At 33.3% G+C, this 19,787-nt stretch overlaps 1 protein-coding gene across 7 annotated transcripts in view; it reads left to right on the forward strand.

Annotated features, from left to right (window-relative positions):
- STXBP5L (syntaxin binding protein 5L) overlaps window positions 1-19,787 on the forward strand; it is a 346,530-nt gene that overhangs the window by 271,382 nt on the left and 55,361 nt on the right. For 3 of the 7 annotated variants that reach the window (XM_076001837.1, XM_076001842.1, XM_076001840.1), the window contains one exon: window positions 3,877-3,969. The exons of 2 other annotated variants lie outside the window; for them this stretch is intronic. In XM_076001837.1, the coding sequence (XP_075857952.1) occupies window positions 3,877-3,969 (93 nt within the window). Of the gene's footprint in view, window positions 1-3,876; window positions 3,970-11,259; window positions 11,311-19,787 lie in introns of all 7 variants that reach the window. 2 more of the 7 variants (XM_076001841.1, XM_076001845.1) reach the window with 1 other exon arrangement.

A 19,787-nucleotide genomic window follows, 5' to 3' on the forward strand; every position in this document is an offset into this window, starting at 1 on the left:
ATATTCCATTATATGAATATGCCTCAAATTATTTATGCAGTTTATTGTTACTGAACATTTAGGTAGGTTTCAGTTCAGGACTATTGTAAATAGAGCTGATATGACCAATCTTGTACCTTTTTAATGCAAATATTAATTCATTTCTGTTGCATATATATCTGGCAGTGGAATTTTTGGGTCATAGGGTATGTATATGTTCAGCTTTAGTAAGTATTTCCAATGAATTCTCTATAGTGGTTGCACCAATTTTACTTTTACTGACTATAAGACTTCCATTTATGCTGCATACTCGCCAATGTTTGATATTGGGGTTTTCTTTTCCCATTTTAGTCATTTTGAAGTTCATGTAGTAATATCTCATTGTGGAATTTAATTGAATTGTGTAATCCTAATGTCTAATGATCTTAATGATTTCTTATGTTTATTGGCTATTTTAATATCCACTTTTATAAGATATATAAGGGTTTTTGCTCATTGTTATTGGGTTGCCAATTGTTTCTTATCGGTTTCTTATTTATAGGAATTCTGTCTATATATGTGTGTATATGCTGGATAGAAGTCTTTTGTTGGATATTCATAGTGAAAAATATCTTATCCCACTCTGTAGCTTGCTTTCATTCTCTTAAAATTAGTCTCTTAATGGGAAGTTTTTTATGCTAATATAATTCAATTTACCAATCTTTTCTTTATTAGTGCTTAATGTGTTTTGTTTAAAGAAAACCTTTATCCACCCCAAGATCATAAAGCTATTTTTCCATATTGTCTTCTAGAAGTCTTATTGTTTTACCTTTCATATTTAAATTGAAGTTCCATTAGGAATTTATTTCCAGATATAATGTGAAAAAGGAGTCAAGGTTTACTTATACCATTTAGGTATCCAATTGATAAGCACCATTTATGGGGAAATTATCATTTCCCCCACTGTACTAAAGTGGTACTTTTGCCACAAATTAATGAACTTTACCATATGTGTGTGTTTACAGACTTTATGTTCTATCCCATTGGCATGTTTATCTATCATTTATCCGAAACCACACTGTTTTAATTGCTGTAGTCTTCTGGATCCTTGAGTGAGGCCTTTTGATTGAATCCAAATTTTACAGAACAAATGCTTTCACTAAAAGAGGCCACACTTAGGGATCAGGAGGGCCACACGTGGCCTTAAGGCCACAAGTTCCCCAGTCTGTGGTGTTAGCAGACATCTTTCCTTGTTCCCAGTATCAGGGATAAGGCTTTTAATATTTCATAATTAATTATGATAATTGCTGTAAGTTTTCAGTAGACAACCTGCTTTTAGTCCTCTGCCTATGATGCTTCTTCTTTTATTAATGTTAGAGCAGATCTTGGAACACCACCACCACCACCACCACCCCTTTTTTTTTAAATGCAAGACACACTCAAAGGACTTTGCATGTATTTAAGAAGTTTGCTTCAAAGCAGGAAAGTTTTAACTACTGTTGAATTATGATACTTGGGGCAAAAATGATAGACTGTGATAAGATTTGCTTATCACTTCAATACCTTACTTGATACTTGTTTACTGGACAGGTCCCACTTGTCTTTAGTAGCACCTTTAAATTATAAGGAACTATAATTGAAGAATGAGATTTTTTTTTCTTATGACAGCTTTGTAATCATTAAATGTTATATTTGTTAAAATATGTGAAATGTATCTTTCTGGGAAAAGTGCCAATAGAGTTTACTGTATCTTATTTAAGAACATTGGAAATTATCAATATTTGTTGATTTCATTCATTATGAAAAAGAATGATAATTATTTTTATATTAGAAGGTCTTTTTAAGCCCACAAAGAATCATGTGCCCAATACTATTTCCAAAATACAACAGCAACATATGTACTGAAAACTACATTCTGCAATCTTTTGGTACTATTGTAGTAACTGCTGCATCCAGTCTAGATTATCAGGAAAGGTACAGTGAGAGTCAATGCAGACTTTTTAGCCCATCTCATAAAACTGAAACATAACTTTAAAAAAGCAAATTTAAGACTAACAATGGAGTTTACAAAACTCATGAAATGTATTGTCTTTAGAGGTAGAAAATAATGAAATATAAAAAATAAAAATGTTTAAATAACTGACAGGATCAATATATATAATTCAGGGAAAACAGAATATTTGCAATACAGTATAACTTTTGAAAAATTAAGAAAAATACCATGCTTTCCTAATAACAGTCTCCTTGATTTATATACTCAGATATAGTTCATGAGGTCTAACAATGGCAGTTGCTCTGTTTGTATCTGGGCGTATCTCCCGTTTTAAAAGAATGTGTACATAGCATTTAAGAGCTATGCCCCCCCCATTTTTTTTTTTTTTTTTGCGTTTTCTTCTTCCTTTTCCCCCCTAGTGCAGTGGTTCTTTAACTTAAACCTGTATCACAGTCAGGTGTAGAGTTTGTTAAAACACTGATTGCTGCATGCCAGAGATTCTAATTCAGTATATCTGGGGTGGGACATAAGATTTTACAGTTCTAGCAAATTCTTAGCTGATGAATTCTTCTGCTGTCTGAACTATTTGAGAACCATTGCCCTGTGAAACATTTTAAAAATATTTTTTCAGTAGTTACCTCCCCTATCAGTATCTATCTGGAGATCTCAGGTTCTCAATCCTTTAAATCTGCTAAAAATAGGTATAAACATTGATGCAAGTGCCTCTGAATAAGAGAGATCAGGAATTAGGGAAGCTGTGAACCAGTAATCATTTTATATCTCTGATTATCTGTGTGGATCTCAAGCTTCCTTATACCCCAATGAACTAAAGGTAAAATAGAGTGAAGTTCAGACTGAAATTTTCCTTGAGGATAATACAAGAGAACAGAGTAGGGATTGGGAGTTGAAAGAATCCAGTGAGCCAAATGGAATGCCAGTGTTCTCAGCTTCCAAGATAATATAATGCTTTTATGTTGTCTACTCATTCATTCAACTCTTCAACAAATAATTTTCAGTTTCTACAGTTAGAGATTATGCTATCCACTGAAGATGAACTAATGAACAAAATAAACACACTTTATCATGAATGGAATTTACATTCTATCTTCAGAAACTAACATTAAACTTATACAAATTGTTCGTACTTTTTTTTAAAAGTGATACAACCTTTTCTCACCCACCACGTAAGGTTGTGAAATTTGTGTACTGTACAAAATCATCTCCTACGAGGGTGAAGTAGGTGCTAACATTCAACCCTAGCAGCACTTACCTGGCAGGTAACTATAATCCCCTAAAGAAAACAGCCCCTTTTCTTTGTACAAATAGTTGAAAACTCACCAAGCCTTCAACTGTAGGGTTGTGTCTTCCCAAAAGTTTTGCATTTTTCTAATATTTTCTACTTAAATGTGTGCCTTTTCTGACTTATTGCTCAGATTAACATCTTTTTCTAGGCTAGCATCAGGTCCTCACACTGCTGCTACCTATATAGATATCCACCCTCATAATGTTCATTGTTCACAATCTACAATAGATTTATTAAGCTACCAAGCTCAAGTGAAGGCTAAGGTGATAGAAATATTTATCTTTATTAAAATATCATTGAGGCTAGTGTTATAAAATACTAACAAAGGAGTACCAAACTCTGCTGTTCTCAGTCCTGTATTAGAGCTAGGTCTTAAAGCCTAGTTTGAGTGCCCTTTCTAGGTAATTCTGTGTGGCTAAAATCCTACTACATCCTCCAGGAAGCTTTGTTCTTCCCTCCAACCTGTCCTCTGTTGGAGCAGTATTTACCTTTATTTCAGGTAAGGGCACAAAATAGAGATCTCTCCAAATAGTTATTATGAAATTCACCTTTAAGGTAAAAATTCTTAGTTCACTTGGGCTAAGAAATTGCATGCCAATAGTTTTGTATTCCCTTCCTTTAGGACTTGCTACCAGAACTCCTGAGGCAGCACCAAGCTTTTATAGGAATGAAATACCAGCTATGAGACAGAGGAATCAAGTACATCACTTGCCAGGTGAAGGTGAAAATCTCTTTTATGAACAAACAAGTTATTCACAACTCCACAATTTTCTAGATTTCACAATGTGTCTCAAAACATTATTCTCATTTGTTGTGCTAAAAACACAGGTCCCTCATGGTGAATGAAATTTCCCTAAGCAATTGTTAAAACCAGAGACACTGACTTCTTGACATATAAAATAGGAAGGAATCCCTAAGGCTTTTGTGAAAGATTTTGAAATGTTCCCTAGAATTTTGATAGAGTTGCTTCTCTACTATAAACCTGAATAGTTTCATCAGGCCTATAAGAAAATAAGGAGGGGTCAATAGATAATTCAGAGAAAATTTAAAAGCTGAAAAATAGTGATATTTTGTGAAAATTCTTCACAATTCTTCATCATACCATGATATATTTTCTGTAATTAGAAATAACCATGATAGTCATGGAAACGCCACAAAAGGATTTCCTCAAGGGGCATTGTTATTTCTCTAAAGTAGTGAGCAGAAAGGAGGGTCCTGGAATCTAAATTTTGTGCAGTCTTTGATATTTGTCGTTGCTCATAGGGACCAGACAGACTCAAACACGGGTTGTATAGCCTTTTTAAATTCGGCTTTCATTGAATGTTTCTGGCCAGATTTACAACTTTAGAAAGCATGAATAAAGTTTTTAGAACCCAAATAAATTTAGTAGCCAAGGAAGATAAAGATAATTGTTAGCCACAGTTTTCCAAACAGTAGTTCCTTTTTTTCTTATGTAATATATTAATAACAGCCCTGGAATATGCCTTTTTCTGTTGAGAAAACTAAAACTCAAATATTTTAAGTGAGTAGAGGTAGAATTCCAAGTTAGTTATATTTAGTTCTACAGCCTATGCTTTTCCCCTGGCGTTCATTAATTAAATGGAAAAAATCAATATGAGAATTACAAAAAAATCACAAGATTATATGACAAGCAGTAAGTAAGAAGTAGCTGAGTTATGAAAAGACAATGTATAAATAAAGAAATTCAAAAGAACTTAAGAAATATACATTGCATGAAACATCAGGAAAAAAATGGTTTGCCATTTAAATTTCAGTAAAAACTGATTTTGAAAATAATTTTTGGTTTTTATAGTTCATAAAATCAACATTATCACCATATTTTAAGTCTAATAAACCTTATTTGCTAAAAATTATAATCAGCATTTGTACTTTATTTGTACTTTAAAGCAAACAAGATATATTTCATATGTATTATCTTTAATCCTTACAAAAACTCTATATGATTAGTATTATTCTTATATTATATGAACAGAGAAAGTATGGCTAAAAAAAAAAATTCTATAGCTTGCCCAAGGTCATTCTGCTAGTAGTGGCTTAGTCTAAACCCAAGTCTTCAGACTTCAGAGTCCTCTGCTTATTTGGTCCCAAATTATTTGACCTCCTATTAAGTATGTTAAAAAAAGGGGGGGGTGGCTGAACAAACATTATCACTGTGAGTTTATAATTCAAGGTAGACATTAACCTAAACAGAAATAAAGTTTCATAATCATTAAATAAGTGTATGACATTGATTTGTTAACATTGTCTAAATGGAAACATAATACATATTTTAAGGTAGAGGTAGAGTCATGACATTAAACATTTTTATGCTAGGGCAAATTCTAATTGGGAAGATGGAGACAAATGAAATTTGTTACTATATCCAACCATTTGGTTAATTAATCAGTAATAGATAAATTCATAGGTAAATAAACTTTATGAACATTTAAATCTAGACAACTTTTATATGAATTTAATGTTAGTTTTATTTGTTTTACAGATGGTATCTAGACCACACAGGTGTCTTCTATATCAAGAAGATTGTGTTGCATAGTGGAAAGGACATATCTTTGGAGTCAGAGAAATTTGATGTTACCCTGTCACTTTCCACCATCATACCTTTAGCAAGTTTCTTAACCTTAATTGTGTGCTAGTATTCAGAATATAGATGCTCAGCAATGTATGGTAGTGGTTATTATCAAATCAGTGGTAAACATCCATGACCTAAAAAGACTAAGCTTGGTCCCTTTGGCCATTCTAGACTTCCAAATATTAGTTGTAGCTTAGTCATAACAAAGTAGAAATTCTTCACTGGAAATCAAAAAAGTAAATATCATTGTTTCAAAACAAGAAACAACTAATCAGAAGATTTGAATTAGAAACTTTTAACTTGTCTCTTTATGCTATTTTCCATTAAAGTAGTAGCTGCATTCAGACTTTGATTCAGGGTTTAATCTATTCCTAAAATTTTGATTTAGATGTATAACCAAAGATTTAACCGAGACTTATTTGCAGCCAGTACAACATCCCTCTGATGAACCAAGCGGTGCTATCCATTGACTTTGAACTGAATTAGGAATTATCAAAAAGCCATTTGAGTATACAGGTAATGAAGAAGATGATATAATCAAGACATATTAAGCCCCACAGGCAAAACCATGTTGTAATGCCTGAAGTCTGTTCTTATTTAGGGCTGAGCATATAACATCATTCTAGCATAAGCTATGGTAAGCCACCAGACTGATTACCCAGCCTCAATACTATAATTGAACCTAAATTTGGGAGGCATGAAACTAGGAATAGAGATGTATACTTTTCCAAAGGTTTATAATCTGGTGCTTTGTAGAGTTTGGTCATCATCTGATCTTTAGGCCTAAATTTTTAGATAAATATTGTGTATTAATATTTGGCCATAAGCCAATCCTTTCACTCATTTGTATCATCTTTGGCCTCTCATGCCACTTAACAATTTCTAAGTAAGTCATAAGTTGATAGATGTAATTAGGGAAGTGATTAACCCTACCTGTGGGGATGCTTTCCTTTGCATTTTATTTCTTTTTTTAAGTCAGAATTATTAAAGTATAATTTACATAAAATAAAATTCACATTATTTTAGTGTATAATTCTATGGATTTTCTTTTCTTTGGTTTTGATTTTGTTTCTATTTTCAAAAAGTATGCCACAGCATGTTAAATAACAAGAAGAATTTTCCCAAGATATAACAGGACTAGGATTGTAAAAAATCAAACTGTTGAAAGTCTAACACTTCCTATAGCAACGTGTCCTGACCCCAGCTTGATTACCCATGGTGCTATTTGCTGTATTACTTTCTGTGAGCCAAGACAGGTATTTTTTCAAGGTGTGAAGGATTAAAGAGACCATTCTATGTGTGGATGCACAATGTGACTTAAGGAAATTTTTATAGACAATATAATATAGCCCATTATGAATCAAGCATGTGAAGTCACTCTTGAAAAGACACAGACTTTTAGGAAATACTGTTGTGCAGAGCAAAGATGTAACAGTATCATATATAATTGGAGGCTTTATCAAGTGTGCTGTGTAATCCTAGGCACTAGATTTTAAGTAGGACATAGTATCCAGATAAATTATTTTTGACACAGAATACCATAAAGTGATAATCATTTATTGACAACATAATGAAAATAATAGCTAATATTAAGTGCTTGCCATATACCACATACCCTGCTAGGTGCTTTACCCACATTCCCTTAATTAATCCTAACAAAATCTTTGTGATGTTGGAACTGTTATTATCCCCATTTTACAGAGGAAGGGAAACATCAGTCTTTCTGAGATTAAGTAACTATTAGTCCAGGGAAAACAGTTGAATCATGATTTGAATCCAGCTCACTTGTGTTCTTAAAAACTAGGCTTCACTTCATCAAATGCCAGGAAACTACTTTGGAGAAAAGCCGGAGTCTGTGTGGAGCTGTACAAAGGGGGAAAAAAGGCATCTCCTATTAGAGGCACTTCTGTCCTTGTAACTACCACCTTCTTCTATTCCTCATTAGAAAATGAAAAATCCAAGAGACAGATGATAAAAATTTGAACTACTAAAAAAACAGAACCAAGAAATGAACCTATTAACTTGAAAAATATCTAATCATAATCACCTTTAAAAGCCAGTAAAGTAATAGCTATATCTGTATCTATATGCACATCTATTATCTAATTGAACAACTAAAAACAATATGCATTTTCTTGTATGGAAAATCTGAGATGCAGCTCAGGAAGTATTTCTTATGGGAGGGTCCTGAAACCCAATCTGGCTTATTGACACTAGGCAGGTAAAAGTCATCAAACCTTGAAACATTGTTTCTCAGAATGTCATCTGCCAACCTCTTGACTTCAGTATCACCTGCAAGACTTCTTCTTTTTTTTTTTTTAAGACTTCTTAAAATACAAATTCCTACTGACCTGAGGATATGTAGAAGTGGCCGCTAAGTCTTTTCAGGTGCTTTAAGATCTGGCATGTGAGAACAAGAATCACTTACTATTCAATGCTCCAGAGGTTAGAACTGAGACAAATTGGTCAATGGTAAAGAAAAGTAGTTTGAGCTTGAATAGAAGGAAATTTTTTTGCAATTATAGCAACCACAAATTAGAATGTTTTACCCTTAAAGATTTCTACATGAAAATATTCGAGCAGGTAGTATGTCAAGAATGTTGTAGGACAAATACTCGCATTAAGTAGGATATTGGACTAGATAATCTCTAAGATTCCTTTGAGCCAAGATTCAATTCTCTTTCCTGTGCAGTTTGCTAAGCCATGAGTAGTAAGTAGTTTCTATTTTCATTTTTTCCCCTTTGGCTAACGATATGAAGTGACAGTGGTGCATATACTTTAGCTCAGATATCAGTAAAAATGAAGAAATTTGGAGACCTGCATTCCCTTGGGCACAGGGACAAAGTTAATAAGTAATGTTTTCCTCCTATGCCTTTCCAAGACTACTTGCCTCTTACTCTCTATTGCTTTTTTCATCTTCCAACCCAAATCCCTCAAATGTTATTGTGTAATATATTCTCTAACACTTGAATCTATTTTCTCAATCTATTCAGCCCTCTTTAAAGTAAGCTTTCATCCTTGCTTTCTGACTATACTGTTCAATATTCATTCAACAAACACTTATTGTATAACTACTCTTTACCAATACTTTACTAGGTATCAGGAATACAGTCCCTATCTTTAGAGAACTCAAAGTTTCAGGATGTTAGTGGATAATAGAGTAAAAAATAAAGTATAATAAAATGTGTTAAGTGTTCTAAAGGATATGTACACAGGTGTTATGGAAGGTAAGGGGCACCAAGTGCAGCCTTAAGTTTGGGGCCACCTACAGAAAGGGAGTGATTTTTTAGCTTTCTTGAAGGATGAGTAGGAGTTTTATAGGTTTTAGAGGAAGAATATTCTGTGCATAAATAACATGGCTTGTTATTAACATTGTTATTAAGGAAATTCCCTAAATAATACCACCATCTAGTCATTCCCTTTTCCTTCTCCAATTACATAATTGAGGGGTGTGTTCTGTGAGGTTGGACCCAGTTTTCAGGTAGGAAGTAGTCTACAGGGAACCTAAAAGGTAGATGGTAGCCTGGGGCCAGTGGTGGGGAATCCCCAAAAATGGAGCAAATTTAAAGAGTCAGAGTAAGTTAGATACTAGAATACAGGTGAATTTTCCATCAGAAAGAATAGTGGAGAGTAGGAAGGTACATGTCATTGTAGTCACTGTCCTGCTATGTAAATCTGGCTTATTGACACTAGGCAGGGACTGTTTTCTATATTTTTGAAAAAGTCTTTGTAAGCCATTTTGGAGATAATTAATACTATATAGATATGTTGAAGAACCTATTTAAAAACAAAATAGAAACAGTGAAACAGATAAATTAAGAAACAAATCCTTACCTTACAATGAATTAGTTCCTGTTAAAAAATTAAATGAAAGATTATTTTTAAAAATGAATACCCTGCCACCTCAGTCCATCTAAATTATGAATCAGTTTACAAAAGATGACTATATTAACAACCTTTTCTGAAGCATAATTATTGCATATATTTATTCAGTTTGCCATATTTTGATATGAATAGCATCTGTTTGTACAGCTAATTATAAACCCAAATTATTAAAATCTGATTTGACTTCCTCTTAATCTTAATAAGATTATTTTTAATGTATTTTCATACAGACAACTGCCTGCTGCTATTATTTTATTAGAGTAATAATACTTAATGTTTCTTTTGTAAGTAGTTTAGCACAGATTGGCAGATTGCAGTCAGCAAACTACAGCCTATGAGCCAAATCCAGGTCATCACCTATTTTAGTGTAACTTGTGGATTAAGAATGGTTTTAAATTTTTAAGTGGTTAAAAAAAATCAAAAGATAAGTTGTGTTTTGTGATACATGAAAAGTATATTTATATTTAAGTTGTATAAAACCTATTATAAAATATGTTATAAATCATATTCAAGCTGAAACATCAGAGATCATATCAACAATCTTATTTTCCAGACAAGAAAATTAGGCGGCAGATTGATGAAGGGATTTTTTTCAAAGTTAGATAACTAAGTAGTAACAATTCAGAAATAACGTGAGACAGGTTTTCTGGTTTTAAACTGAATATTCTTTCTGCTCTATCATCTTGCATCTTTATTTTCAAATAACTTTCATAGTTGTAAAGAATATCACTCACTAGAAGGTATAAGTTAATTGGTAGCCAATTTGAGTCTTAATAAAGTATTAATTGACAGATGAGATTTCGTACATGATTTTCCCCAATGCATTTCTTTCTGTGATACCATGCATTCCAGTTAAATGTTTTATGAGACAGATAAGTAATAAGGAGGAAGTTTATAAATAAATTATAGGAGTTTTCTTGGTTAATACAAACATTTTCTAGATAATTTGATATAATATCATTAAGTTTATTTTCAGATATTTTATATTTTCAAGATTTTCTCATTTACTTAATGTAATACCATATTGATTTCATCATTTCATCTGCCATAGGTATAGTAAAATTTCATTGACTACATCATATGTGATACAATTTTGTTCTTTCTACTTAAAAAGAAAGTTCACAGGATTGATCCGTTTTTACCCTTTTCAATAATTTATGAAATGACCTGTTATATTTGTTGCAATATCTCTCTACCTATTAGAGTTGTCTGAAATTAAATTTTGGTTCTTTCCAAATTAAATAAGAAATTACTTCTCATACAACATGTGAGAGAAACTATGTAAATATACACGTAATTATTTATTGTACGAATAATTGCTTTTTACATGTTTCTGTTTGCATATTAAATAATTACTACTGGATGGCAACAAACTAATATTGGAACAATATTTATGCTTCCATACAGGCTCACTAAATGTAATATTCATCAGGTTTTTAATAACTATATTATAAAACATACTGTTCCCCCACACTCCTCTTTAATTTTATATAATTAACAACTGCCTTTTTCCTTTTTCTGTTGTTTCAGTTAAAGGATCAAGAAAGTTAAGTCTGCCAACAGATCTTAAGGCTGATCTTGGTACGGTAGGCAAAAGCCAACAATTTTAAGTTTTCTTACATTCATTTGGCTGAACATTTTACCAACCAATCCATGAATAACACAAGTTTACTACATGGCAGTGTTTGATAGCTTTCTAAAAAGGCTTTCTTAAAAATCACCATACAGTTCTGTTGGCAGCATTCAGCATTGTGTTTGTTAATAATCATTTTACAAAATTATGTTTTATAAATCATTACACACCAAGGTATGTAATGTTTTGCTTGTTTTCTTTATATCATGAAAATGTTTTAAAACATTTAATCGTCACACATGTAGACTCTTTCTGACTGTAATCATGTAAATGAGCATGATTTTCTGGAGTTACTTCCTCTTTTTTGTATATTAGTATCATTTGGAATTAATACTAATTAGCAATAACAAAAGTCTGACACATGTATGGAAATAGAGTTCTGGCCATTTTTTTATTTTAGAAAAGTTGTAGAAAATTTGATTCACTTTTAGTTTATTTTTTGTAGTGGTCTCAGGTTTATTCAAAAGTCTAACTCTGAAATAAAGTAAGGCTTTATTAAATAGGCCTTCATAAATTTTTTATTTAGAATTTTTTTCTACTTGCTCCAGCATAGGAGTTTGTTTTTATTGAAATTTCATTGGATTATCTTTATTTTCATTTCCTTTACTCAGACTTAAAGCTAAAAGCTTTAAATCCTACTAATGTCATTGACTAATGTCAATAACAAAAATATAATAATTAATCTTTGTATTCTTGAGAGTTTATAAAACTCTGAATTTATTATTTTATTTTATTTCTTCAAGGTTATCACTATTCTTAATCTTTTTCCCCCTAGAACAGAAACTGAGGTTATATTGTCAATAAATGCTACACTCAAGATTTGAACCTAGGCCACAGAACATGGTATCCTAAGTTTATGGAATATATTCACATACCTCATCTCATTGCATCTGAATTAAATAACTATTATAACATATATAGTTTATGACATTTAAAATCAATTACATATAATCCTATATGAATTTGATTAAATGAGATAATTTTTAAATGCAAAGCACTAACATATTAGCTATTGTTATTAGTTTGATATTAACAGTAAAGAACTTATTGCGAAGTTAATATTTTACAACTGTAATTGATGTGAAAGGAAGAACAAACATTATAGCTCCACTTATTGACCTCCTACTATGTGTCAAAAGCTATGCAATATGATTTGGACATATTATCTGAGATAAGGTAGGTGATATTATTCCCACATTACAAATGAATAAATTAAAGGTATAAAAAATCTTAACTTGCCTAAAGTCATATAACTACTAGCGAAACTGGATTTAAATCAATTCTATATGATTGTAAAGCTTGTAATCTTATAATTACCTATCATTTTGTGTAGCATGTCCTATGACAAATGACAAATGAAAACTACTTAAAGAATGATAATACTTTTCTTTAGAAAAATATACATTTATAATATTCACATAGTTTTCATAATTTCTTTCCTAGAATGTTGAAAAAAAATATAAAGGAATATTCTCAGCCTACTCCTATGTTTATTAGAAATAGCAAAAAGCTTGTAGTTATAATTCTAATCTATAAGTCAGGAATGCTATTATTAATAAACATTTTCAATATATCTATAAATGTTAATTTCTCAAAGTCTTCAATTCTCTCCCTCCAAATGCTTCATTCTATTTTCATGGAGATTTTAAGCAAATATGAATTATGAAAATTCAGATATATACAAAAGATAAAATAGTTAAGTTCTTGTCACTTGAATGAAAAAATTTTTGCACTTGAAAAGATTCACAACAAAATATCATTAAAATTTCTATTTCTAAAAATTCTGTAATATAATTTCATTTTGAAAACTCATTTCCCACACATTTATAGAAAAATATCATAATGGTTCTGAAGGAAATAAATGTCTGTAATGTGTAAATTTTCCTATGTAAAACTTTGGTGTAAAATATACCCTGGGCTGTTTGTAACATAATGTAGTAAGATTATTTTTTAGTAGTCTACAATCCATTAGTGAAGGAGAAAGAAATTTAGGCCACTGAAGGCCTGAATTAGAAAAACAACAATGAAAATAAAAGGAAATAAGGATTTACTGTGAGAGACTTTGCAGCTGATGGGATTGGGAACAGAGGCAAGGACAGGGCTGGTAAGGCATAGGAAATAGGAAGAGTCAAAGGATAGCCACAGAGTGTTGAGAATAGCTGTCATAGACAATATTTGGTTTGAAAGGAAAGGAAAATAAGTTTGAGTTGCTAAAGGGACATCCATGTTAAACATTCATTGAGCAATTGGAAATGTAGGGCTGGATTACAAGGGGATCTCAAGCCCAAAGTAATAGATAAGATTCATCTATATAAAGGTGTTAGAAACTGTGTATATAAAGTGTACCCTGAACCATTCACTGAAGACAAAGCAAAAATGACAACATGTTGAACAGCTTTGGATACTAATCATTAACTGAAGTAACAGTATAACACTGAGTCAAATAATAGTAATAATAGTAAAAACCTCATATGTTAGATACTTAAGCATGTAGAACCCTTAAGTAGTTAACATTTTATGATATAATCAGACTCATGGGAAATTGCTTTATAACTAACATTTTTATATTGAGTGAAAAACTGTATTGGGTTTTTTTTCATTTTCAATAAAAATACAGTTGATCCTTGGACAATGTGGGGGTTAGAGGCACTGACCCCACACACAGTTGATAATCTGTGTATAACTCTTGACTTACCCAAAACTTAACTACTAATAGCCCACCATTGATTGGAAGCCTTACTGATTAAATAAAACAGTCAAATAACACACATTTTGTATGTTATACGAATTATATACTGTATTCTTACAATAGAGCAAGCTAGAAAAAGGAAAATGTTATTAAGAAAATCATAAGAAAGAGAAGATAGATTTACTATTTATTAAATGCAAGTGCATCATCATAAAGGTCTTTATTCTCACCATCTTCACATAGAATAGGCTGAGGAGGAAGAGAAAGAGGAGGGGTCACTGTTTCAGGGGTGGCATAGATATAAGAGGTAGAGGAGGTGGAAGGGGAGACAGGAGAGGCAGACACATTCAGTGTAACTTTTGTTGAAAAAATCCAAATACAAATGGACCTGTACCATTCAAACCCATGTTGTTCAAGGGCCAGCTGTATAAACACTTCTCATTTCTAATAAATAGGATTTTGAATTTAAAACCTAAAATGAATTAATAGAATTAAAGTCTTGGATGTATATAATCTAGGGGTTGTCACATAATATTATGAATATATTGTGATATATGCATAACAGAACAATGTAAATGAAACACGGGCCCCCATAAGTACTTACAAAAAATCTACTACAGCAGCAGTCCCCAACATTTTAGGCACCAGGGATTGGTACCAGGGATCAATTTCATGGAAGATAATTTTTCCACAGATGGTGGTTGGGAGGGAATGGTTTTAAATGATTCAAGTGCATGACATTTATTGTGTAAACCTCTCTGCTAATGATAATCTGTATTTGCAGCCACTCCCCAATGCTAGTATCACCACCTCAGATCATCAACATTAGATTCTCATAAGGAGTGTGCAACATAGATCCCTCACATGCACAATTTACAGGGGAGTTCACTCTCTTTTTTTTTATTTTTTATTTTTTTTTTGCATTTTTTTTATTTTATTTCGGCATATTATGGGGGTACAGATTTTAAGGTTTCAATAAATACCCATTTCCCCCCCCCAAAAGTCTGGTCTCCATCATGACCATCCCCCAGATGGTGCACATCTCACTCATTATGTATGTATATACCCGCCCCCCTCCCCCCTCCCACCTGCCCAATACCCTATTACTATAGTACCTATGTGTCCACTTAGGTGTTACTCAGTTAATACCAGTTTGCTAGAGAATATATCTGGTGCTTGCTTTTCCATTCTTGGGATACTTCACTTAGTAGTATGGGTTCCAGCTCTAACCAGGAAAATATAAGATGTGCTATATCACCATTGTTTCTTAGAGCTGAATAGTACTCCATGGTATACATATACCACATTTTATTAATCCATTCTTGGATTGATGGGCACTTGGGCTGTTTCCACAGCCTTGCAATTATGAATTGTGCTGCTATAAACATTCGAGTGCAGGTGTCTTTTTTGTAGAGTGTCATTGGATCATTTGGGTAGATGCCCAGCAATGGGATTGCTGGATCAAATGGTAGATTCACTTGTATCGCTTTAAGGTATCTCCATATTGCTTTCCACAGAGGTTGAACTAGTTTGCAGTCCCACCAGCAGTGTAGGAGTGTTCCTCTCTCTCCGCAACCACGCCAGCATTTATTGTTTGGAGATTTTTTGATAAAGGCCATTCTCACTGGGGTTAAGTGATATCTCATTGTGGTTTTGATTTGCATTTCCCTGATGATTAGGGATGTTGAGCATTTTTTCATATGTTTGTTGGCCATTTTTCTGTCTTCTTTAGAAAAGTTTCTGTTCAAGTCCTTTGCCCACTTTTTAATGGGGTTATTTGATTTTTTCTTCCTGATTTTCGTGAGTTCTAAGTATATTCAAGTTATCGGATGCATAGGATGCAAAAATTTTCTCCCATTCTGTAGGTTGTCTGTTTACTTTCATGACTATTTCTTTGGCTGTGCAGAAGCTTTGTAGTTTGATCATGTCCCATTTATTTATTTTTGTTGCTGCTGTGATTGCCTTTGGGGACTTCTTCATAAACTATTTGCCCAGGCCGATGTCTAGGAGAGTGTTTCCAACTTTTTCCTCTAGAGTTCTAATAGTTTCATACCTTAGGTTTAAGTCTGTTATCCAGCATGAGTTGGTTTTTGTGAGAGGTGAAAGGTGTGGGTCCTGTTTTAGCCTTCTACAGGTGGCTATCCAGTTTTCCCAGCACCATTTATTGAAGAGGGATTCTTTTCCCCAGCGTATGTTTTTGTCTGCTTTGTCAAAGATTAGATGGCTATATGAGGATGGTTTTATATCAGGATTCTCACATCTGTTCCACTGGTCAATATTCCTATTTTTGTGCCAATACTAGATTGATTTAATTACTACAGATTTATAGTATAGTTTGATATCTGGCATATTAATGCCTCCCATTTTGTTTTTGTTGCCTAGAATTGCTCTTGATATTTGGGGTCTTCTTTGGTTCCATACAAAGCGTAAAATTATTTTTTCTATATCTGTGAAGAATGCTGATGGGATTTTAATAGGTATTGCATTGAATCTGTAGATCAGTTTGGGTAGTATAGACATTTTGATGATATTGAGTCTGCCGATCCACGAGCATGGTATGGATTTCCATCTGTTTACATCCTCTGCTATTTCCTTCCTCAGTGTTTCATAGTTCTCCCTGTAGAGGTCTTTTACGTCCTTGGTTAAGTATATTCCTAGGTACTTTAATTTCTTTGTTGCTATTGTGAAGGGAATTGAGTCTTTGATTTGGTTCTCAATTAGATTGTTGTTGGCATATATGAATGCCTCTGATTTCTGTGTATTGATTTTGTATCCTGAGACTTTACTAAATTCATTGATCAGTTCCAGGAGTTTCTTGGTTGAATCTTTGGGGTTTACTAGATACAATATCATATCATCAGCAAACAGTGAAAGTTTGATCTCTTCTGCCCCTATTTGGATACCTTTAATTCCACTTTCCTGTCTGATTGCTGTAGCCAGGACTTCCAGCACCATGTTGAATAGAAGTGGAGATAGTGGGCAGCCTTGTCTGGTTCCAGTTCTAAGTGGGAATGCTTTCAATTATTCCCCATTCAGTATGATGTTGGCTATGGGTCTGTCATATATGGCTTGTATCATTTTTAGATATGTCCCTTCTATGCCTATTTTCTTATCATGAAAGGGTGTTGAATTTTGTCAAAAGCTTTTTCTGCATCTATTGAAAGAATCATGTGGTCTTTGTTTTTGCTTCTGTTTATGTGGTGAATTGCATTTATAGATTTACGTATGTTGAACCATCCCTGGGATGAAGCCCACTTGGTCGTGGTGGATTATTTTTTTGATAAGTGTCTGGATTAGGTTAGCTAAGATTTTGTTGAAAATTTTTGCATCTATATTCATTAGGGATATTGGTCTGTAGTTTTCTTTTTTCGTTGCATCCTTTCCTGGTTTTGGTATCAGAGTAATATTCGCTTCATAAAAGGTGTCGGGGAGGTTTCCGTTCTTCTCGATGTTGTGGAATAGTTTCTGCAAGATAGGTACTAGTTCTTCTTTGTAAGTGTGGTAAAATTCAGGTGTGAAGCCATCTGGCCCGGGACTTTTCTTTTTAGGGAGATTTTTAATTGCTGTTTCTATTTCAGCTGTTGAGATTGGTCTGTTCAGGGAATCTATTTCTTCCTGGTTGAGCCTAGGGAGGCTGTGTGTTTCTAGAAATTTGTTCATTTCCTCCACATTTTCCAGTTTGTGTGCATAAAGGTTTTTGTAGTATTCATAAATTGTATCTTGTATCTCTTTGGGATCAGTTGTGATATCTCCTTTTTTGTTCCTGATGGAACTTATTAGAGATTTCTCTTTTCTGCTTTGCGTTAGCTTAGCCAATGGTGTGTCAATTTTGTTTATTTTTTCAAAGAACCAACTTTTTGTTTCATTAATCTCCTGAATAGCTTCCCTGTTTTCAATTTCGTTTAGTTCTGATTTGATCTTGTTGATTTCACTTCTTCTGCTGGGTTTGGGGTTGGTATGCTCTTCTATTCCAGCTCTTTGAGTCGTTTCATTAGATTGTCTATTTGTGATCTTCTTGTCATTTGGTTATAAGCATTTATGGAGATAAACTTTCCTCTCAGAACTGCTTTAGCTGTGTCCCAGAAGAGTTGATAACTTGTCTCTCCATTGTCGTTTTCTTCATAGAATTTTTTTATTTCCGTCTTGATTTCTTCATTTATGAAGTAATCATTTAGTAGGAGGTTGTTTAATTTCCACGTTTTTATGTAGAAATGGGAGTTTCTGTTAGGGTTGATTTCTACTTTTATTCCACTGTGATCTGAGAAGGTACATGGTATGATTTCTATTTTTTAAAATTTCTTGAGATTTTCTTTGTGTCCTAGGATATGGTCAATCTTAGAGAATGTCCCGTGAGCTGATGAGAAGAACGTATATTCAGTGGATTTTGGGTAGAATGTCCTGTAAATGTCAGTCAGACCCAATTGTTCTAGAGTTTTGTTTAAGTCCATTATTTCTTTTTTTTTTTTTTTTTTTTCTAAAGTGACAGAGCTTTAGACCATTATTTCTTTATTAATTTTCTGTTTGGAGGATCTGTCTCGTGCCGTCAGTGAGGTGTTGAAATATCCGGCGATTATGGAGTTGCTATTAATCCATTTGCTTAGCTCCAGTAAGGTTTGCTTTATGAATCTGGGTGCACCTAACTTGGGTGCATATATATTTAAAATTGTTATCTCTTCTTGTTGGACTGTGCCCTTCACCATTATATAATGACCCTCTTTGTCTTTTACTACTTTTGTTGGTTTAAAAACTAAATCGTCTGAAATTAGAACTGCCACACCAGCCTTCTTTTGGCTTCTATTTGCTTGGAATATTGATCTCCACCCTTTTATTTTTAGTCTATATGCATCCTTGCAGGTTAGATGTGTTTCCTGAAGACAGCATATACTTGGCCTGTATTTTCTTATCCATTCAGCCAGCCTATGTCTCTTGAGTGGAGACTTTAAGCCATTCACATTTATTGAGAGAACTGATAGGTAAGGTAGATTACTGTTCATTCTGTTGGGTTGGATATGTTGCTATGATTTCTGTCTTGAGCCATTGTAATATCTGGCCTTTAATATCTTTGGGTTTTGGTTGTTTTTATATTCGTGGGTTATTATTATGATGTTCCGTGCGTAACGCTGTTTTAAGTACTTCTTGTAGGGCTGGTCTTGTCTTGGTGAATTCTCTGAGCCTTTGCTTGTCTGAGAATGTTTTTATTTCTCCTTCATATATGAAGCTTAGTTTTGCAGGGAATAATATTCTAGGCTGGGCATTGTTTTGTTTCAAAAGAGTGAGAATGGGGCCCCAGTCTCTCCTTGCTTGTAAAGTCTCATTAGAGAAGTCTGATGTTATTCGAATTGGCTTTCCCTTGTATGTTACTTGCTTCTTTTGTCTTACAGCTCTTAGAAGGGCCTCTTTAGTTGATACTTTGGTCAGTCTGATGATTGCATGTCATGACGTCTTCCTGTTTGCGTTGAATCTCCCAGGGGTCCTCTGAGCTTCTTGAACTTGTATATCAAGATTTTGAGCAAGGCCTGGGAAATTTTCCTCTATTATATCTTCAAACAGCTTGTCCAACACTTGAGTGTTGTCTTCTTCCCCTTCCTGTAACCCTATGACCCTCACGTTAGGTTTCTTCACATAATCCCACAGCTCTTGTAGGCTTTGCTCTTTTCTCTTGTTTCTCTGCTCTATTTCTGTGACTGATTTATTTAATTGGAAGGTGTTATCTTTAAGCTCTGAGATTCTTTCTTC

Source organism: Microcebus murinus, chromosome 1 (genome assembly GCF_040939455.1).
Source record: "Microcebus murinus isolate Inina chromosome 1, M.murinus_Inina_mat1.0, whole genome shotgun sequence".
NCBI classification, from domain to species: Eukaryota; Metazoa; Chordata; class Mammalia; order Primates; family Cheirogaleidae; genus Microcebus; species Microcebus murinus.